The sequence below is a fragment of the Amblyomma americanum genome, chromosome 3, assembly GCF_052857255.1.
Source record: "Amblyomma americanum isolate KBUSLIRL-KWMA chromosome 3, ASM5285725v1, whole genome shotgun sequence".
NCBI classification, from domain to species: domain Eukaryota; kingdom Metazoa; phylum Arthropoda; class Arachnida; order Ixodida; family Ixodidae; genus Amblyomma; species Amblyomma americanum.
In genome coordinates, this window is record NC_135499.1 from 122,189,166 (window position 1) to 122,211,591 (window position 22,426).

Here is a 22,426-nt window from a genome sequence, read left to right on the forward strand (position 1 = left end):
CTCTGCTGGTCACACGTTTCTGTTCAACAGTTCGCCTAGGTACCTTGAAAAAAGAATCAGTGTTTTGATGCTGTCAGGTGCGCAGTCAGGTTTGTTCCTGATAACTGGCTACGTGATGCCTTGGCAGGCGTAAAAAGTTTCCGGGTTTTCAATAAAAATCCACTTTGTAATTCCGCGCTTGTCCTGCAGGTCTGTTTCTTCGATGTCGTGCCCATTTCTTTTGCGCTGCCCCTTCAGCTTTTTGTGTGCATGTATGAGTGTGCGAAAACGAGCGGCGTGAAGGTAAAGCGCCCGCGCAACGAGCACACAAAGCGACATCGAAAAAAGCACGCCATTCCATGCTACGTCAACGCGTTGGCTACGCCCTATCTTCACCCGTCAGTCACAATGCTGGACCAATGAAATGAGAAGCCGCGAGGAGTCTAGACCTCTTTGCCTGCTTCCAATCGCGGAGGTCCCGGCCCCCGTCACCCAGGCCTGAGTGCCGGGGAGTAGGGGGCCTCCTTATTTGGTGGAAAGTAAAGTTGGTATCATCATCATCGTTATCATCGTGGAAGATGAGAAGGTTGGCTTTTTCAAAATGAAGCTCGAAAGAGCTTTGACTTGAAAGGACTATAGACACCTAGTTTTGGTGATATGTCTTCTTCTCTACAATGATGCCGAAGACACTACTACGCATGAATCACCACTTGATATTCCCCTACGACCGCTAAATAGTTTATAATCGAATTTTCTCTGTCATAGTGTTTCGGTTTCGGTTTCAACACCCGAACGATAGCTGTGACGTCAGAGTGTGCTTTTGTGTCACGTGAGGCATAGAAAAACGTTCATATAATCGCTGCTTCATCGTTTTAATTTACTGCAGTGCTGAAGCCAGCCTTTCTCAAGAGCCGGAATGACAACGATTATGGAAGCAGCCATTATATTGCAGTTTTTTTCATGTCTCACGTGACCTGTAAGCACACGATGACATCACATTCCTAATTCGGCTGTTGAAACCGAAACCGAAACAGCCCGAAGAAATGCGATTAATTATTTAGCGGTTATAGGAGAATACCAGGTGGTAATCCATGTATAATAATACCTTACGCATCATTACAAACAAGAAAACACGCACCTAAAAGTTAGGTGTCTATACTCTTTTAACTCTAACTGCTTTTGGAGGCGCGTATGACTCATAGTATTTTTCCGAGACTAATCGATTCCCGATTTAAGCGCTGTGTTTGTTATTTGAAAGAGTTAGACAAATAATTTTGGGTGAGTGTTTTTCTCGTTTGCAATGACGCGTAAGAATCCTCCTCGAATCGCTCTCATCTGATTGGTCACCGACAGCTGTGCAGTCGGGAGCCATAGCGAGCTATTCACGTATACATTTTTGTGGGCAAAAGTACTTCTCCTTTAACTTCAGACATTTTCAACTTCTTCCACATTAGATGCCAGCACTGACTAACACTGTAGCCCGTCGGCGCGCGCTTGTCGGGCGGTTAGCTACAGTTTCGATGCCACTTTTTTATTTTTTATTAGCAGGGCGGAGGTCTTCACGATATTTTTGAGAGGAGGATGAAGGCGCTATGTACGGGCCACGGTGACTGAGAGACGTATTCGTTCGTTTTAAGAATGTTCGTTATAACTGTGTACGTTATAAGAGGGCTTGACTCTATATTATAATAATACTTCAGAAGAAGACACATTATCATTTCATTTATTTAGCGTAAGGGCCCTTTCGGGCATTACATGTGGGGGGATACAACTAAACTGCTAGATATTTAAGGTGTTTTATTTATGTTACCTAACGAGCTCAAAAATGTTCTTTGAAAGTAAAAAAAAAGTTGTTTTATTTTTCAAAAACATCCTTGCTAGCCCTGAAACACGTATTTCGAGCGCCATGCAAATTTTAATTTCTTTGCTTTAAATTCTTTCACGCAAGCGGAAATAATGGCACAACAAACTGTACCCTATACTAGCCTACAGTCCCCGCTAAAAGTTTCTGCTTCGGAGGAATTGATCCGGCTTTGAAACCTAGAAATTTTCACCGGCCTACGTCCCAGATGACGTATTGGTGCAAGTGCGACTGCGTTGTCTAGCTTCGTTGAGGAAAGAATTCGGCTGCTGACTGCATGGGCCATAGATATCGTTTAATGAAAGTTATAGCTTTATTTTTCTCGGTCCTGCAGTTGAACTGTTGCGCAGTGGAATGCGTTGGTTATACCCAGAATTAAGCAGCGACCTCGGTTTCTTCGGCTATCTGAACGATTATAAAGGGCGAAAACTCTGTCTTACGCGTGTACTAACTTCAGAGTTTAGTTTAGTTTAGCTCATGGTGAAACCAGACAGGAGGTGGTGCTTGATCCAAGGCATACATTTGGTGCACGAACGCCGGTGTATTCCGAGGAGACTCCGATGGTCGGCGCACACGTCAGCAGACCCCATCACGGTCCGGTCTGTCTCGGCAGACCAAAGAGCTGTGGCCAGCAGGACCGACAGTTGGATGTCATCTCAGGGTGCCAATTACAAAAGACAGAACTGTAGGCTACTCACCTGCCACCGCCTGTGTCTTGGCCACTACCCCGCAGTGGGTATGTGCCAGCATTGTTGAGGCCTACCTGCCTATCTACCTACCAGATGCCAGCCACCTTCCGTGACAAGTAGGCCTAATGAATTTCGAGATGCCCCGGCAATTGTAACGCACGGATATGATGGACGACTGTAATTTTGCAAGCGTGACCTGTAATCGGCGATTGTTTGCGACGCAATGCGGGCAAGCACTGGGCGGGAAGCGCCGATGCTACTGCGCTGCCCAGCTTTGCTGAGGTGGCCCATGGCACCCCAACTTCCCCTCCAAGATCTATCCTTAAATCCACTCCTGCTGCATTAGATTTAGTTTCCTCCTCAATTCTTTTTCTTACAGTGCACGTTAAAGTACCCCAGGTCGTCGAAATTTCCGGAGCCCTTCACTACGGCTTCCCTCATAGCCTGAGTCAGTTTGGGCCATTAAATCCCCACAAACCATGAACCAAACTTCCTTTTTTTCTCGGAAAGTCAGTTGATCTCAGACAACAACCCACAAAAAAAGAAACATTTGTCATCAGACCGTACCCGCAGCAAGGTTCTATCATTTTGAATTAGATAACATATTGTTGAAATAAACTGCTCTTTTTGGATTTTACTGTCTGCTTATGTTTTCTCTATTTTTATAAACTACTCTTTTTTTTACTCTGTATTTGTCCCTTGGCGCAAAAGATGTCGTGGTCTTTACCCATATGGCTTCGTATTCCAAGTACAGCATCAAATGAAACGCAAACAAGGCATTTTAAATACGATCTGCAAAATAAGATAACAATAAGCAGGGAAAGCTCAGTACTAGCGCAAACTAATTCCACATCGAAGGCGTGAAGACTGTGCATTAAAAGTGTTAATCAATAGCGTCTTTATTTTCTCTCTAGCAGCTAATATATTTTTGTGTTTGCATTTATTTTCTTGTTCTGTTTCATTTGACGCTGATGGTCCGCCATCTCTTTTGCGTCTATTGGTTATTTTGAGCTCGTCTAGAAAGAATGAAGCTTGTATACATTTTGCAATTGAGTTATAGCACATAACAATCTTGTTTAATATTAATTAATATCTGATTTCAACCACCACAATTCTACAAAAATAGCGCAAAAAAATCAAATTACCCGCGCATTTTGCACGAACCAATGAAGTAATTTGAAGCGATAGTAGCGCCAACAAAATCTCCATGGAATACTTTCAGTAGTGTGCTGAGCAACAAATAATTTAATATACAAACATTTCAACTAAAAAAACTTTTTGATAACTTTCAAAGAATTCATCTAGTCATTTGCAGCAATACATAACAACTATTTTGTCAAATTTTGTTTGTAGCTAGCGCCACAGTTGGCCAGTACTTTTCCAAGACGGATATGGCCAAGGCAACTGCGAGCGAAGGACATGACGTCACTGCGGCCTCTGCTTTGTTGCAAGAGGAACTGATTATTCCTGTGGTTTGAGTCGCACGTATTATTCGTGAACTAACCATTTGTTTTGTGTAATATGATTAATGAATCCGACCAAAATGGGAAGGGTCTAGAGCAGCAGGTAAATTTCAGTCAATTTGGCCTTTTGTACTGAGCAGGTTTTTTTTTTATTTCGGCATAAAACAAACTGCAGGATTCCAAGTTAGGGTTAGCTCGTAGCACGGTGTACTGTCAAGAAGATGGCGCATTGGGATAAAAGCTTACCGTTGTGGAATCCTTCCGTGCCTCTGGATTTTGCATCGTGTTGGGTCCTCTGCAACAATGTAATAACCTTTCTCTTTCACGAGTGACACCGAATGTGTGTGATCGGAGCCCATTTTCTCTTTGAGGAGGACGACAGCAAACTAGTCTTAGCGAGGAGCCCGCCGTCGGCCTCTGCCCTCGATTCACCTTTGTTCGCCGGAAAAAAAATCGCCGCCTTCGCCGACCGACCGACTGTCCGCCCGCCAGCCTCGACCGACCGTCCGAGCCTCGTGTGGAACCCCAAGCTCTCGGTAACGCTGACACGCGCTGTTCCGGGCGCCCGCCGTGACTCATCTCACGGGCCTCGGCGTAGCGACACCGGCGGCTTGCCGGTTTCAGGCTTAGGTCCCAGTTTCATTCAGCTGTTCCCAAGCGTCACCTCGTGCTCTTCGCTAACTCCTCAGATCGCGCTCTGTCACTGCTAACCCTGTTGAGAGGCAAAAATCCGCTGCCCAGCACGATTGGCTTTCGGCGCGTTGCGGTCGCCCCCCTTTTTTTTATTTCAAGGTCTCTCGCCAACACTTGAGCCCGTTCTTCGCCGAGTTCCCAATTGGCATATACGGCTAGGTTTAAGCAGACGAGGGCAGGCCGTGGTGAACGGCGATTTTAATCCCCGCTTGGAGGAAACCCCCTGTGCTGCCGTGCATAGCCGCTTAGCGCTAGCTTCGTTTCCGCCGCCGAATACCTGCAGTTTGCTTGCCGCTTGAGTATGTGCATACGTTTCTTTCCCGTAGTTGCAACTAGCGTGTAGACTTGCATCGCCGTGGCGGCTCACTCGCCTGAGCAGTTGCGAAGACCAGTGTCTTGATTAGTTTGCTCTTGGTTCCTCTCTAAAATCGTGTCCGTGTTCTCAATTGGCCGAGGCAGCAATGGCAGCTGTTTTCCGCACTTGCCATTGTCTGGCCAAAAGTTGCATGCCATCGCGTTTACATTTGGTTTTATTCATTCGTTGTTTTGGCTCTTTTGTTTGTTGCAGTGTACCTGAAACCTTAGCAGCGTTATTGCGGGACATGAAATTCAGTGCCTGGCCACGTAGCCAGTGTCGAACAGGCTTGCGTGTGTTTTTTCTTTTTAATTTGTCGTGGGTGGTAATGAATTCTTGTCCGCAAGAGCGCTCTTCAGTTTCTCCCCCGTTTTTTTTTTTTTACTTAGTCTTGTGAAGGTTTCAGTTTGCATGCTGAAGTGCCACGATTACCCGTGGCGTATCGTTTCCGAGGCCTATCACTTTCTAAGTTGGTGCATGCTGCGAACTGTGGCACTCTGGCGTTTTTGTTTCTCCCATAGTTTGCTGGTCTAGACTTGAACTCCGGTTCTCAAGCCAACAAGACCGGTAAGTTGTTCTGTGGGGCTGTCACTCACGCTTCGTCGCTGTTCACCGTTTGTGCGTAGAGAGAATTTTTGTTGTGCTTAGCTGTGTGCCTGACTGTAGAAAATATGGCCTGTGAAAGACCAGGGGAAAGGAAACTTTTGACTTGAAATTTTTATAATTGCCTGGTGCAGACATATTGGTCTATCAACCGAGCATGTGATATGTCCTGAGGTCAGAAAGGCTGATTCTGTGATCATCTCGTTCAAAATTATATGGCAGTGCATTTGATGTTGTACTGTTAGGCCTTGCCACATTCATGTGCTTGCTCACATTCACAAGGTGTTGGCCTGGCAGCAGTGTTCGTAGTAGTAGATTAGCAAGAGTACAGAACCGCTGCCCTGATCTTAATGCATGTGTGCTATATGTCAGGCTACCTCTCTCGCTGTGCAAAGTGCCCTTGTCTCCTTGACTAAGGTTAGTGACAGTGTCCGAATTTCGATGTGTGTGGTGTAACTGTTAGGTAAAGGTGGGGTTATCCTCTTGAAACATCCCTGCTCCTTGCTGTCATGTAGTTTTAGTGAGTAGCGCGCAGAAAGCAGCGCACTGTCACATGTCGCATGTCATAATGTTGATTTAGTACAGTCAGCTGTATTCTTTACCGTAATGCATTAAGTTCTTCAGTGCAAAGCCGCTTTGTGTCATAGGCTTCACTTACCCATGTGGTATAACATGCTAAAAGGGTGACACAGTATTCATGGTTGTAACGTTTGTATTGTGCTGGCAATTCTTACAAACATAAAACCTTGTGTGAATTTCAGAAAAGGCACCGTTGCATTGTCCGAGATGTGGGGGGCCTTGTGGGGCTTTACTGATAGCAAGGTCTCAAGGACTAAAAGCAGCTGCACCCAGAGCCACAAAACTGTGCTGTTAGCTGTTTTTTTTTTTTTTTCTGGTGCAGCAGTAGTGGGTGAGCTGCTGCTTGCTGCCATGTGTTAGGTAACTGGAAAGTGGTGTAGAGAAAGACCAGGGGTTTTGGGGGTTGGTGGTGTCGTGCGCTGTTGCATCCCCAAGTTGTGACTGTGTGTTGTCGATGAACTGTGCTCAGGTCCGAGTCGCTACGTGCCTCCGCACCTGCGCAACAACCGGTCTGTGCTGCCCGGACCTCCTGCTCCTGCTCAGGGGAACGCCCAGTCTTGGAGCCAGAAGTCGCCCTACCCTGAACCGCAGGGCGGCGACGACTGGGGTGCAAGAGACGGCTTCAGGGGTGCGTCCGGCCTTTCTCTGATCTGCTTATCATTGCCTGCTCCTGAAGCCATGACTGATGCTCCATCATGATGCTTGTGGCATCTCGTGCAACCGGCATGTAGCATGCTTATCGGTTTCGGGAACTCTTGGGTTGCTTTGCTGTGTCTTGTATCTGCTCCATGTTGCTTAAAATTGCTTTGCATGTGTTGATGGTCTTCTAAACTGTTAGCACTGCATATATGTGGCCTGAAGTTATTGCCTCAGGATAGACAACAGTGCACTTTTCTTGATTCTAAGGCAGTCACAATTTACCAGTCTTCTCCAGTGGCAGGGCTGTAGGCTTGCTAACTAATCCTGAAGGGAGAGCATTTACCTAATTAAAGTTAATTTCTACTGAGCTCTAAATAATCCTACTTACCTGAAACAACTGAGCAATGTCAGTACTATGTACTCACTATGTAAAGTTGAATGATTCCTGTGCATTGTCTCGGAGTTAACTTATTGTCCACAAATATGTTAGTTTTTTTTTTCTTAACTGCTGAATTCAAGTGGGCTTTGTTGGGTTCATTCGTGCGTTGCTGATTGTAATATGCTAATTGTTGCCGGTTTTCATATCTGTCACAATTTACCCTTGTTTCTCGTACAGCAGTTTGTATGAAGGTATGAAAGCAGCCGCTTGAAGATGACTCCATCCAATTTTTGTTTATAGGGCTCTTTCCGGATATGTTGACATCCATTTGTAAACAAGACTCGTTCATTGCCAAGGCCCCTAACTTTTTGTGGCATATCATTTTAAATTCCGTGGGAGGTGTCAGATAATGCTTCAAAATGAATCTTGCGCTATATTTTGAACCTAAGCATAAGCGTGTGAATTCCTTTCCTGAGCTTTTCTAGGTAGCTAAACTAACCTTAGCCACCGGGCTTTTATAGCAAATAGGAGGAACCAGAGAGAGTTGTGCCACTGCCACGTGGCACATGCAATAGCTGTCAAGATTCCAACACCTCACACCAAGATGTTATGGCGCCCATGCTCCCAGCAATAATTTTGCTGGCATGCAAGCAATTCACGCCCGTGCAGAAGTTGAACTTGAAAAGGTTGAGAATAGAATAGTTTATTCGTTACAATAGTATTATTTGCTCCTGAAATGAATTTCATTGTTTCGGGCAAGCTGTATACTATTCATGCGCTTTTGAGAAAGCTGGCATTGGTTGTTTTTGTACAATTACAGCAAGGGTATTATGCTTGCTGCAGTGTTTTGTAGCCCAGTTTGTTATATTTTAGCTTTTCAGAGGTGGTACTGTTCTGGTTTATTCCCGAGCGCTTCATGTCCGAGAGTGTACACGGCCACCGCTGAAAACTCTCAAGATCTGTGCTGCTCTGTTGACAGTATGGCTATTGGAGCCGCTCATGTAACGGCGATCTGTTGGTCTTTGAGCTAGAGAGATCAGTTAGAGGGCCTTTGAACTGTTTGACGAGGGACAGCTCAGACCATTTATAACGTAACCGCTTATAATGCGGGACCGCATCGTATGCGGCTTTTTGTGACAACCGCTTCGCTTCCCCTAGAGCTAAATGTATTGGCGTACTACTTAATACGTGGCAGCGCATAACCGAAGCCTACCTATAGTGCGGTTTCTTGAAAGCCTGGCGGCCCGCGTACCGGCACGGATTTTCCCGATTGCGGATTTTCCCGACTCTCCTGGTATGCGTTATAAGTGATCTATGCTGTACTGGCTCTAAGTTGGTGGTACAAGGCGGGTTTGCTTAATGTAGCTTGTTCCTCTGTGCAGGTGACCGTGGTGGTGGCCGTGCTGACTTCTCAAATTTTGGGGGCCGCAACAAGAGGAATGATGGCCCCCCGATGCGCAACAATGCTTTCCCACCACGCCAGTGAGTGGGCCTTTTCCTTTTATGGCTGGTTCTTTGGCTGCCTCATGTTACTGTCTCTCGGTCCAAATGGTTCCATTAGCATTCAGCTGATTGCTTTCTGCAGTGTGCTTTTTCTGCAGACTGAAAGTTCTTGTGGCACTCTTTGCTGCTGTGTTGGGAGTCTAAGCTCAAATTTGTCAGTTTCGAAAGAGGAATTCGACACCCTTTTATCATCACTGAGCTACAGTGGTTGAGCAGCATGGTTTTATTGGCTACTGTACAGCTGTCCTATTTGCATGTTTTTTGAGCAGAACATTTTTCCTTTTCAATTCTTCGTTCTGGAGGAGATTGTGAGGTGCTGATAGGTTATGAAAGGCTTGAGCGATTTGTGGAGTACTGTGGTGTGTGACTTTCGTCGTACTTAACGTTCACTCCTGCTGCTGCTGCTGCCCCAGGGGTGGAGGTTCGAACTGGCGCAGCCCAGACGAGGTCGCCCGTGATGGTGGCGGCGGCGGCGGTGGCGGCGGTGGCGGCGGCGGCAACTGGGGCGGCAACCGGGAAGAGCGTGGCGGCAACTGGGACCGCCGCAATGGGGGGCGGCGCAACTTCGACAACGACGAGGACTGGACCCGACCGCTTCCTAGGGACGAACGGATAGAGCGGGAGCTCTTCTCGCAAGGACACACGGGCATCAACTTTGAGAAGTACGAGGACATTCCTGTGGAGGCAACTGGGGAGGAAGCGCCCAAGCACATCAACTCGTTCGACGACTGCTCGCTGACCGAGATCATCCGGATGAACATTGAGCTGGCGCACTACACCTCGCCCACGCCCGTGCAGAAGCATGCCATCCCCATCATCCTGTCCAAGCGGGACCTCATGGCCTGCGCCCAGACAGGTGAGCAGGCTGCTTCCTTCTCTTGGTCTCTTCGTGTTAGTCTGTGTGGAAGGGGACTTGTGTCAATGAGGGAGTGTGTGCATTGCGTGCTGAACATTAGCATCTGTGCGCAGAACACTTTCAAAAGAGGGAGCATGGCGTTGTGCCATGGTGCTGCAGTGTCATTGCCTTTGGATTTGCTTTACCTGTACAGTATCTTCAGCTTGAAGTGGCAGTGCGATGCAGTGCTATTTGGGTTGCCTGCCTTGCTTTCTTTTTTTTTTGGCAGCTGCACTTGCATGCGGCGCATAGTTAGGAAACGTAGTAATAAAGCGTGCCTCAGCGATCAAACCCCTGGCATGTTGTATCTTGCACAGCCTCGAATTTTAGCAGGTAGCGTCATTCTGCATATGCATGCCTTTGATAGGGCAGGTGTGGCCAAATGGTGGGACTGCAGCAGGGCTTCCCATGCCTGCTTGTAATCTTTTTGGCCTTGGGTTGGGAAAGCAACCACCGGTCCTCCTTCCTTCACTCCACCTTTCCCATTTAGCTCCTCTTTTTTTTCTTTCTGGTGTCCGTCAAATGCTTTTTTTTCTTTTACTCTGTTCCTGTTGTTGATTGCTTGAACAGCAGTACTCCCCTTCATGATAGCTTAAAATTAAATTCAAAATGTCGCCTCTAGCATTACTGTTTTCCTGACACTTTAAACGCAATCAGATTTATATTCAGCACAGTATCCGATCGCTGTTGAATATCCTGAATTTCTGAGTATCAGTTTCTCTAATCAATAATGAACCGAATCACTTACAAATTCAGAAATTCGTATTCGAAATTTTGAATATTTGCACGCGCCTACAAATTACTCTGTAGAGAGGGATATATGCAGTGCAAACTGGTGTTTTTGCTTCGGCAGCGTTGCACACTAAGTATGAAACAAAATATGCACCAGATTTGTGGACAGCTTTTGGGTGCAGTAGTTAGGGGTTCAGTAGTAAATTGCTGTGCCCTGCGTCTCTCTTGCGGACAGTGGATTTGGTAACTTGAGACATTCTGCGAAAGGAATATGGGACGACACACCCTAGGTGCAGCTGTTCCTTTCCTCGTTAACGGCCTGCTGTTCTGCATTGTTCTCTACCCAGGGTCTGGAAAGACAGCGGCCTTCCTGGTGCCCATATTGAACCAGGTGTTTGAAGAGGGGCCGCCCAAGAACGTGCCTGCGGTGAGTGTGACAGCTTTGAATCTGTGCAGGTGTGTTTGTGAGGTAAATGAGTAACTGTGGTAATCATGGCAGCATAAACAATCAGGTGTAAAAAAGTTCACTCAAGATACAAGGACTAACAATAGTGAAAACAGCGCTAAAGAAGAAGCCGGAAGGCGAAACGAGGAAGTGACAGGAAAGAGTGCTGACTGACAACTGAATTTATTGAGCGAAACTCGCGCAATATATAGGAAGGCAGTGGCAAAGATAGTCAGATGCAGTCAACGTCACATGATGCGAAGAGCCAAAAAGCGATAAAAAACAACACAAGGTGATAAAGCCAACACTGAACTGAATCTCAAAAGGGGTGGTAAAAAAAAGGAAACTACACTCAATAACTATACACAGTTAATGTCACAAGGTGTAAAGAGCCATAAAAACCGATAAAACATCCATAGCAGATAATAAGGGTAAACCCGATAAAAACTGAAGAAATGGAATTGTGGAAAGAATAAAAATTGACAGAATGTAGCAACGTAAGGCTAAAAAATTCACAGACCTTAACAAAAAAAGGATGCAACAGTGACACTCAACGAATGAAACACGCGTAGTTAACAATAAACATTTTTTAGCAATGTTGTTCCAAAAAGGCAAGACGCGTCACTGACACATTCCAAGCCCTTTCTTTTTATAAAGAAAGCTTCCTTCAATTCCCGGGCTACACTGTCTCTACTCCTATCAAGAACTACAGTTTCGCGTAAACGAGGCATGCATTTACACTCCTTGCAATGAAGCGCTAGATTAGAGCCAGTGCCTTTTTCAAGTGAGCGCTCATGTTCCCTTAAACGTTCGTTCAAGCACCTTCCAGTTTGTCCAATATAAACTTTGTCGCCACAGACCGCCCGTATTCCCACCGGGTAGCACATAATTTGAAAAAGGTTGCGAATAAATATGAGATTCCCGTAGTCTTTTCTGCCCCTTGCAAGCTAGCTACGTTGTGTCACAGGATAAATAACGAAAAGCCGAGACAGCAAACCTGTGGCGTAAAGCATGCCAACATGTTCGTCAGGTGTAGGGTAGGGGTGATTTACCAGATACCGCTTACATGCGACAAAGTTTATATTGGACAAACTGGAAGGTGCTTGAACGAACGTTTAAGGGAACATGAGCGCTCACTTGAAAAAGGTACTGGCTCTAATCTAGCGCTTCATTGCAAGGAGTGTAAATGCATGCCTCGTTTACGCAAAACTGTAGTTCTTGATAGGAGCAGAGACAGTGTAGCCCGGGAATTGAAAGAAGCTTTCTTTATAAAAAGAAAGGGCTTGGAATGTGTCAGTGACGCGTCTAAATCCTTGTACGGAAGTGAACTTGCCTTTTTGGAACAACATTGCTAAATAATTTTTATTGTTAACTACGCGTGTTTCAATCGTTGAGTGTCACTGTTGCATCGTTTTTTTGTTATGGTCTGTGAATTTTTTAGCCTTACGTTGCTACATTCTGTCAATTTTTATTCTTTCCACAATTCCATTTCTTCAGTTTTTATCGGTTTTACCCTTATTATCTGCTACAGATGTTTTATCGATTTTTATGGCTCTTTACACCTTGTGACATTAACTGTTTAAGTCAACATGTAGTTTTTGTTACCATCCCTTTGAGTTTCTGCGGACTTTTAGCCTTTTCACCCTGTTGTGGTTTTATCGCTTTTATGGCTCTTTACACCATGTGACATTAACTGTGTATAGTCATTGAGTGTAGTTTCCTTTTTGTTACCACCCCTTTTGAGATTCAGTTCACTGTTGGCTTTATCACCTTGTGTTGTTTTTTATCGCTTTTTGGCTCTTCGCATCATGTGACGTTGACTGCATCTGACTATCTTTGCCACTGCCTTCCTATATATTGCGCGAGTTTCGCTCAATAAATTCAGTTGTCAGTCAGCGCTCTTTCCTGTCACTTCCTTGTTTCGCCTTCCGGCTTCTTCTTTAGCGCTGTTTTCACTATTGTCAGAATGGACCAACTAGCCCAGCAAAAAGTTCTGCTAGAATACAAGGACTACTATCTCATGCGAATGCTTTACCAAGTTCCCGCTCTCTTAATTATATAGTTCCTTTCTACTGGTGCAGATGTGTGGTTTTGAGGTCTTGTATGAATCTGAAGGTGAAGGTATATACTCATGTGAAGCTGGCCCCCCCCCCCCTTTTTCGCTGCAAGAATTAAAAAAACTGAAATTCGCCCAGTACCACAAAGTGGTGCAAGATGGCTCCAGTTAGTTTTTCCCACACCGTATCCATTATCTTGTGCAACAGTGCATTTCCGTGGCTTCCTGTTTCTGGTTTTCACGGTGCCTTGCTCAGCGCCATTTGGTCTTTGTTATCCGGTGCTTCGTTTGGAAGTGTGTGGACTGCTTGCGGGATCTGTTGTATTGCGTGCACCGTCGTGTGTCAGGCTGCATGCTTTTGAATGAAAACAAAAAGCAATGGGCAAGCACAGAAGGTCCTACACTGCAGGCTTCCAACTTAAAGTGTGACCACACGCTGAGGAACGCTGTAAACTGGAGGTCGCACACAAGTTTGACGTCGACGAAAAGTGTTTGCCGCTGGTGCATGCAAATGCAACACCTTGCCGAGACTGCCAGAACCCGCAAGGCTTTTTATGGGAAGCAGTGCAAGTTCTCGGAACTTGAAGAGGACCTCGTTGAGTTTGTTCACACTACAAGGAGCAATGGCTTCGCGTTGTCTATGGGAGTGATCTGCATGAAAGCAATCGCTATCGCTCGGCACATGAATATTCAACCTGCGGACTTCAAATTCAAAGCCAGTCGAGGATGGCTTCGAAGTTGTATAAATGGCACCGACTCTCTCTCTTCCATCAACCGACGTTGTACTAGAAGCTGCCAGTCGAATACAAGGACCTAATAATGAGGTTTAATCTTTTTGTCAGCGCACTTTGGAGGGAGCATGAGCACCACCTCTCACACGTAGGCAATGCTGATCAGACCGCTGTCTTGTTCGATGCTCCTGAAAATTACACGGTGGAAGCCAAGGGGCAAAAAGTGTCTCCGTGCGCACTACTGGCTTCGAACGGCAAAGGTGCACAATGATGCTTTGCATCACCACTGAAGAGGGAAGCTTTGATGTCCGAGGATGTCAGAGGAATTGGTCATCAACTGGATGAAAACAGCATGGCAGAACCGACCAGGAGGCCTACTACGCTGCAAAGTGCTTCTTGTACTTGGAAACTTTAGAGGGCACTTAACAGACCGAGTGAAGACTCTGCTAGCAGACTGCCGAATGGTCTTGGCTGTAATTCCTGGTCGCTTGACAAGCGTGCTGCAGCCACTCAATGTTTGCGTTAACCGGCCATTTTGAGACAGAATTTTGGTAGTGCTACACAGAGTGAATGGCCGCGGGCAACCAGGGAACAACTCAGGCAGGGCAGCTGAATCGAGCATCCCTCTAGGAAGTGTGCGCTTGGATTCTGCACGCGAGGCGTTTGTTGTCAGCAAACGCCATCTCAGAGTTTGAGTCTTGGGGCTGTCAAACGCCATGGACGGCACAGAGGACGATCAGCTTTGGGAGCACGCCAATGAGCTGAGCTCGTCCAATGGTAATTAGCGCCAAAGCGGCAATGAATGGTATGACAAAGTAGTTGCAGTGGCACCACAGTGTGTTGTGTAGCTACTGACCTGATTCGTGTGTAACCTGCACCTGAGAAAATTTGATAAAAAAAGTGCGGCTTATACATGAGTATAACGGTATTGTTGTTGCTTGATTATTGGCGTAGCAAACTAAACTGGCGCAATTCAGGGTGGATTTCTCCTTGCCTCCCTCCCACAGCCCCACCGGTACTCGAGTCGGCCCAAGCAGTACCCGCTGGCGCTGATCCTGAGCCCGACACGTGAGCTGGCCTGCCAAATCTACGAGGAGGCCTGCAAGTTTGCGTACCGCTCGCGTGTGCGGCCCTGTGTTGTGTACGGAGGTGCTGACCCCGTACAGCAGATGAAGGACCTGGACCGAGGCTGCCACCTGCTGGTGGCCACACCAGGGCGTCTGGTCGACATGATGGAGCGCGGCAAGGTAACCTTGTAACTTCTGCGTACCTCACCTGGGATGGTTCAAAGCATTGGTTTGTAACTGATGGCCTGCGAGACCTTTGGAGCTTGTAAAAAGACACTAGGGTCCCAGAAGCTCTTGCTGGTCTATGAAGCTCTCTCTGGCAGGCGATAAGATCTTGTCGAGCGACTTGTTCAGGTACTTGAGTGTTTCGGGGCATTTAGGAGCCCAGCATTGCAGTGCATGAGCACTGTGCACATGGGAACCAATGAAATGGACTGACGCAATGCTTCATGGTTTCGCAAGTGCTGAAGTTCAGTTCTTGGTCATGCGTGATTCACAATTCGAAAGATTCGGGACTTGCTGGATTTTTTTTTTTCCAGCATCACAGTCGGGTGTCACATGTGACGTTCTCAAGCAAGCTTTACTGTGTGAAGCCATATGTGTATTCACTGCTGCCCCTGTGGCCATCAAGCATGCTGCGTGGTACATCGCTGCATATTAGCATAACTACTGATTTCTGGTGTTACCTTGGCCAAGTACTGGCGAGCACTAGGCTGAGCTGGGCATGTGGCATTGCAGGTGAGCCTGGAGCTAGTGCGGTACCTGGTTCTGGACGAGGCTGACCGTATGCTGGACATGGGTTTTGAGCCCCAGATCCGGCGCATTGTGCTCGAGGACAACATGCCCCCCGTGGGACAGCGGCAGACCCTCATGTTCTCCGCCACCTTCCCCAAGAAAGTGCAGGTGAGGAAGCCTTGCGGACAAGCTGTGCAAGTTACTCTGGGCAAGGCGTAGCATAGAGTTGGCAGGGGTGCCATCCTCTTGAGACCTGGCCTCATTCATTGCGTTTATCGTAAACTGACTCTGCTTTACCGTGCCAGACATGGAGCTTAATGCGGTTATTTGTGTGCAGTGCCTTAGCATGTGCGCTTTGTTGTTTCGAGTACACTATGTCCTAGTGGTGCTGGTTCATGCTGCTCACTGCCAAGGTCCGTGCACTAGATTGGTGCAGTGTGTGTTTGTGGCAACTATGTGTGTGAATGAGTCGATCTGGCTTTCTGCTAGGGCCAGCACTGCTTAAGCCAGTCTGCTTTTCATGATGCCTTGTGTGTAGCGAGAAACGTGGAACAAAATGGGCGGTGTTCCACCCGGCAGCTAGTCTGCATGCTGTGATGTGCTCGGAGGTTGAAACGAGCTGTGTGTGTCATTGGGTTGCAGGAGCTGGCACGCAAGTTCCTGGACAACTACATCTTCCTGGCGGTGGGCCGTGTGGGCAGTACCTCGGAGAACATCACCCAGAAGGTGGTGTGGGTGGAGGAGCACGACAAGCGCTCTTTCCTCCTGGACCTTCTCAACGCAGCGGGCCTCAGGAATGGAGGTCGTGAGTTGAGGGGCTTCCTCATCTTTTACTGTGGGCTCTTTTTGTCAGTATTAGGGGTGCGCGAATTTTCGGAATTTCAAACGCGAATGGTTTGTTACTTGGTTCATATTTGTTTCGTGAAATTGATATTCGATGATTTCCGAATATTCGGCTGTGATCCAATACTGCTCGGACTTCAATGAATCCGACTGGAACAGATTCAGAGTACCTGGGCAGATAGTCGGAAGATAGAGGAAAACGGCACAAAGACGGCCTCTTCTTTTACTTCCAAGTCGTTTATCGCACATGGGCTGTGCCACATATCGCACATCACGAAAACAAGACTGCCGACCACCTGTTTCAAGCTCTCACAATTTGAAAGCGCGTTGTTTTTTGATCTTTCCATGGCATGTTGCGTGGCACTCATTCTGTCACCTTCGCAACTCTTTTGGCGTGAGCTCTGCCTGCCTGGTCATTTTGGTCGCCCATTATGTGGGGAAAGCCCACTTCAGGAATATTGCATGGAGCTTTCGACGGGGGGGGGGGGGGAGGGGGATAGTTGATTTGTCACCACCAGGGCAAGCGGTCATATAAAAATCTTTACAGCATGTGCATTATTGTATCTCGTATGCCTCTGACTGGCCTGTAACGGGAGATGTGATGACGATATGAAGGGGAAAGTGTGGGTTGCCGCCGTTTTGAAGTGAACATCGGTGTAGCAAAGCCTCTGGGATCAGTGTACAAAATTCGGTGTCAATGCAGACAGTTTACTTGCGAAATCCGACAGTGAGGGGGGCACCTGTATTTCGTATCTTTGTCTTTCCTAGCTTACAAAACTTGCCATGTTCGGCAAGACTGGTCTCTTTGTGTTTACAATGCAGTGCCCTATCGATATAGGACAACTTCTAATGGTCCTCAGTGTACGTTTATTTGTTACATATTTTGCGTGACCTCATTCCAATGTGAAGCTGTCTAATCAAGGAGTATACATTTCACTTGCGTGGTTGGTCTAGTTCAGTTTATATCAGTTGCATTGAAAACATAGACATTTGCCTATATTTTGTTGACTTTTTGTATGCAACAGAGATTTTATATTTGAAGACTTTTCTTTATATGTAAGGTGGTGGGTTTCGTTCATTCATTGGAATGCTTTCTGCCTGGTTTGCACTGTTTGGAATGAGGGGAAATTTTTTATTGGGTGTGGGTACTTTTTATTCTTCCTGCAAGCACAAGTAGTGACATGGATTTGATCAGCTCTTTTTGTTCGCAGTGGTAACCTTGGTCTATAACATTTGGGCTTGCTTGGCACAGCTGCACTGTTTTAAAAGTGGCACACGTGTTGCAGTTGACTCAGCCTTGCAGGGGAATTGTGCAAAATGGAAATTGCCAAGGTTGACCTTGCAGGAGTGCACAAGTTTTATGCGTGGCTTTGCTTTTCGGGAAATTCGGAGTGTGTGTACTGTGCAGGGCGAATGCACTCAAAAGGCCGTCATTGTTGTGCAGATGCCACGGCGTCCGACTCGCTGACGCTGAGCTTTGTCGAGACGAAGAAGGGAGCAGATGCTCTGGAGCACTTCCTGCTCAAGGAGGGTTACCCAGTGACCAGCATTCACGGAGACCGGACCCAGCGGGAGCGTGAGGAGGCCCTCTGGTCCTTCCGCACTGGGCGCACACCCATCCTGGTGGCCACCGCTGTGAGTAGCCACCCGTGTGTCTCTGGCCTTGAGTTTCCGAACAACCAGGGATGTTTGATGGTCTTGTAAGCTCCGGTTTGCTTTGGAAGGACGAGAGCCATGGCACTGCTCCTTGGCGATGGAAATTGGTGCAGAATATCGCATTTTCAGGCTTTCACTTTTCCAGTCCTTGTAGATTTCTGCATTAATCTGCAAATTTCAGGTGGAAAAATAAGCTCATTTCGTTCTTTTTATGCACTTGTTAAAGTGCATCTGCGTGCGTGGCTCTTTGTATTTGCGGATAAATCGCTTCATGCTTTGGAGCTGCTTCCCTTCAACTGCCACCACTTTGCACTTTGCTGCAACGTATAAACAGCTTGTATAGTGGTTGTAGGCTCTGTTCACATTTTCGTTATCCTTGGTCAGAATGGAACATTGCAGCGTATCCAGTCTAGTGACGGTAAGGGCGAACGTAAGCCGCAATGTCTTTGTTGTCAGTCATTTTCAAATGCTATGCCCCGTCGCTTTCATGTGCTTCAGAGAAGCCATTCTCATATGCATTGTCAAAAGTTGCCACCACAATGTGTCGCCATTGTTCTGGATGAGCAGTTTTGGAGTAGGTTAAATTGTTAAATGTTTCGATTTTGGCAGGCTTTCAAGGAATTCCAGGTGTTCGAAAACCTGGGTCCCTCGACTACAGTGACTTATAGCTCATGTAGCTTTGGGGCAGTAGACCCTACGTTCCATCACATGCATCCTTTTTTTCTTAGCTGGACAGCAGACCATGCTCATTTCGTGTAGCACTACAAGGTGTATTTCCTCATAGCTGCAGCGGTATTCTGTGCTTCATGCTGTGTCTGCTTACATTCCTGCGCACTGCTGCGAGCATGGTTTGTTTACCTGGTGTGGGAGGGGCTGTCTTCTTCTAGCAAGCAGTTGACATGGATGCATGCCTCGGTGCAGGTGCGGCCAGGAGGCTTGGACATTCCAAACGTGAAGCACGTCATCAACTTTGACCTGCCCCAGTGACATTGAAGAGTATGTCCACCGAATCGGCCGTACGGGCCGTGTGGGCAATTTGGGTGAGTCTGCATCATGATTCTCTCGTCTATGGGGTGCCCGTAATCAGAATGTGCACGATATGTGGTTGCGTGGGTGCATCGACAGCCCTCCATCCAATAATAGTTTATTGCAGGGGTTTTTCGAACTGGCTGAGTGAGTGGTTTTATCCACTTTAGGTGCTATGCTCCTCTCCAGTGTTTGTGTGCGCTGGCTTCTAATCTAACAGTGGCAGCAGCCGCACATGGCCAGCCACCGCCACTGGCGCTTCTGTCAGAGACGCACAGCTCCTCACCTTTCGGCATTGTTTTCCTGTTGAAGATAACGTAAGGGGGGCGGCATGGTGGGAGCGTGGCTCGCTTGTATTGGGGCCCTCAAAGTGCCTTTCGAGTTTCCCCGCGTATGAAATGCGAGGCTGCGATTGGGCGAAAGGTGTGCTCCTCGAGAATTGGGGGGGGGGGGGGTCGTGCGGCCGCTATTGGCTGCTGCGCGCGCTGACGCGGCGGTCCTCTTCGGCGGCGGCCGGCGCGTTGTCTGCCCTGGCCACCCTGGCTCTCTCCTTTTCTCGTTGTGATCGCCGTTGTTGCAGTCTCTACGATCTCTCGCCGTGCCGTGCTGAACAGTTTCCTGCAGGACTATTGACTATTGCGCGGTCAGTCACGAGCGTCCAACAAAGCTAAAGACGTTACACGCGTTCGGTGCGCTGAAGCGTGCTGTGAAGTTTGTTCGTTCGGCAAGGCGTGCCGCCAACAAGGACTGTCGATGCTCCAGCCGCGTAACTTCTGCTACATCGCTACTGGACAGCGATTGCGTCCGGCGCTTCAGCGACATACCAGCAGCTTCATCGGTGCAAGAAGGCATTGGCTTCGGCAGCCTTGCGTACCGAACGCAATCAACCTCGGCGATTGCGGCCGTCGGCTCCTGTCTCGCATCTACCCCGAAGTGTGACAACGCGTCGCCCGCCGTTCACTTGGAAACGCATTTCCTGACGTGCGAGGAGATCGAGATTCTGGCTGCATCTCGGGAGCTACTTATCTGATTTCCATGGGTTTTTTTTTTTTTTTTTATTCCGTACCTGCATAATTTTCTGAGGGCAATGTCAAGCTCGTTTATTGAGATTATTGTGTCAAATTTATCATAAAGCAATTAATATTGACAAATGATGTCTAATCAGTGAACACTAAATTCAGTGCGCTATGCTAAAAATTTCAGCAAGGGAATTCAGCAAAAGGGCCTTGTCTTGCCCCTGCGGTACCTATCTAGGAATAACCATAATGAGTTTCACGGTTCCAACACTATTTTCAAATTCTCCAGGCCTGGAGTAAGGGTCTACGTGAACCATCTTGATATGCTCCTGTAACTTTAGAACCAGTGTGCACAGCTTCATGAAACTCGGTATTCCCTCAAATGTTTGTGTATTGAGCCTAGCCTGAAAATTTCACTCAGATATCTCAAGAAACAAGAAAGCTGGTATTCGTGCAGCCTTTGAGGGCTGCTTTCTCAGAATGTATTTTTTGCCTGGCGCGGCTGCTCATTCTTGCTGCTGCTCGGAAACCACATATAGGATTTTCATGATTTTTTTTTATTCCGTACCTGAATAAATTCTTGAGGGCAAGACAAGCTCACTTTTTCATGTTATTGTTTCTGAAATTTGTCATAAGCAATTTAAATTTGCCCAATGAAGGTTAATTTATTGGCACTAAATTCAGTACTGTGCTAAACTTTTCCTGCAAGGAAATAGAAAAAGGGCTCCGTCTTGCCCTGGGGCACCTATCCAGGAATGACCATAATGAATTTCACAGTGCCAACACTATTTCCAAATTATCCAGGCCTGGAATAAGCGACCTATGTGAACCACTTTGATATACTCCTGTAACTTGAGAACCAGTGCCCACAGCTCCATGAAACTTGGTACAGTGGAACCCCGGTTACGTACCCCGGTTACGTACCCCGGTTTTGCGACAACCCGGGTTTCACGGCGGATTAACGCAGTCCCGGCAAAGTCCCCATAGAAGCAATGCATTAAAAACCCCGGTTATCCGACGCAATTTGACGCTGGACCCGCGTTACTCGACGACTCTCGCGAAGCGCGGGACAGAATGGCAGTCGAAAGAAAGGAGCCGCGGATCTCATTCGTCACGCCCTCTCTCCGCATGCGGAGCGCTTGACCTCGCTCGACCGGTTTGCTCCGCCGGGCGCAGCTTTCTGTCCTGCCTCGTCTCATCGTCCGGTTCTCTCTCCCCCACCAGCCACCCTCTGCGACGCCCGCTGTGCTGAAATAGCACGTTTTATTCTCCACAATCAGTTTCTCTCTTCCGCTCCCTCTCTTCTCGGCGGCGTCATCTCTCATCGCGTTGGGGAAGCGTTTCTTTCTTTCCAATTTCCCAGCAGCAGATCACTGACAAGGTAGCGCGGATAGGCCTAGGTTCATCGCACGTGATCTTCGTCGTAATCCTAGCGACCAACATTCAGCAAGGTTTTGAGTTGTGTGGAGCACGTGACGCACAATGTCCCGAAAGCGGACAGTTCTGTCACTCGGTGATAAGCTCCATATTATCGAGGAAGCAGAAAAATGGCATTAAAAAACGAAGCAGGATTGTGTACAGCCGCTCCTGTGGAGAAAGCACTTCCGTGGACGTTTCGACGGTGAATGAGTGGATGGATTCGCTGCCGGAGATGATTGCTGCATTCAAGCACTGCGACATTTTCAACGCCGATGAGAGCGGTATTTTTTACCATATGCAGCCTGAGCAAGCCCTTGCGTTTAAGGGGGGACACTGGTCTTAAAGCTATTTTTGTTGTTTTTTGACCAATCTTAATAAAAATGCATAGACTTATTCAAATTTTTTTGCTGATTTCAAATATGCATTTATTTTAAGTTTAGGCCAATTAGTTTTCAAGATAATTAACAATTAATGCCCACTGTTTGAGGCCCAAATAGCAAAATAATGATTTCATCTAAAATTAATTTTAAGGCATGGTTAGATAGCCAGAATAGTGAATTATGAAATGTTGAGAGCAGATTTTTGATATGTCATTTATTACTCATTTTACAACCTTCTGAATTTCAGTATAAAAAATGTGTGTACCAAGTAATGGTAAATTAACGAAAATAATTATTTTTTTAAGGTAAAATGAAAGAATCTGCTCCCAACATTTCACACAGCATACATTAGGCTTTCCATTGCAACCGAAATTTCAGCTCTATGTGACTTGGTTGCTGAGATATCAAGGCCTCAAGACTGCTAGCAGTCAACCATATGCATTTTGAGAAAAGCCCCAAAAACAAGCAGGGGACAGTTTAATAAATATTTACAAGTGCAGTAATATATTTACAATAGGAAATGGCTAGTAGCCACCAGGAATGTAGTCCTTTTGATTGCCAGTAGTATCCAGGTGCCGCTTCTTGAGCACTCCTTGAATATTTTCCGCAATGGAATGCTTTCGAGCGCACTTTTGCTCTCGGCGCTCATCCTTCTCTCGCATTCTTTTTGCGCTCATAGCAT

At 47.0% G+C, this 22,426-nt stretch overlaps 1 protein-coding gene across 1 annotated transcript in view; it reads left to right on the top strand.

Moving 5' to 3' along the window:
* Positions 1–3,953: 3,953 nt before the first annotated feature.
* LOC144124862 (ATP-dependent RNA helicase DDX3Y-like) overlaps positions 3,954–22,426 on the top strand; it is a 38,682-nt gene continuing 20,209 nt past the window's right edge. The window contains 12 exon segments of the mRNA XM_077657778.1: positions 3,954–4,297; positions 5,562–5,607; positions 6,692–6,850; positions 8,623–8,722; positions 9,157–9,599; positions 10,718–10,797; positions 14,610–14,849; positions 15,408–15,572; positions 16,047–16,209; positions 17,692–17,882; positions 18,825–18,881; positions 18,883–18,943. Coding sequence (XP_077513904.1) covers positions 4,214–4,297; positions 5,562–5,607; positions 6,692–6,850; positions 8,623–8,722; positions 9,157–9,599; positions 10,718–10,797; positions 14,610–14,849; positions 15,408–15,572; positions 16,047–16,209; positions 17,692–17,882; positions 18,825–18,881; positions 18,883–18,943 — 1,789 coding nt within the window. The 5' untranslated portion in view covers positions 3,954–4,213.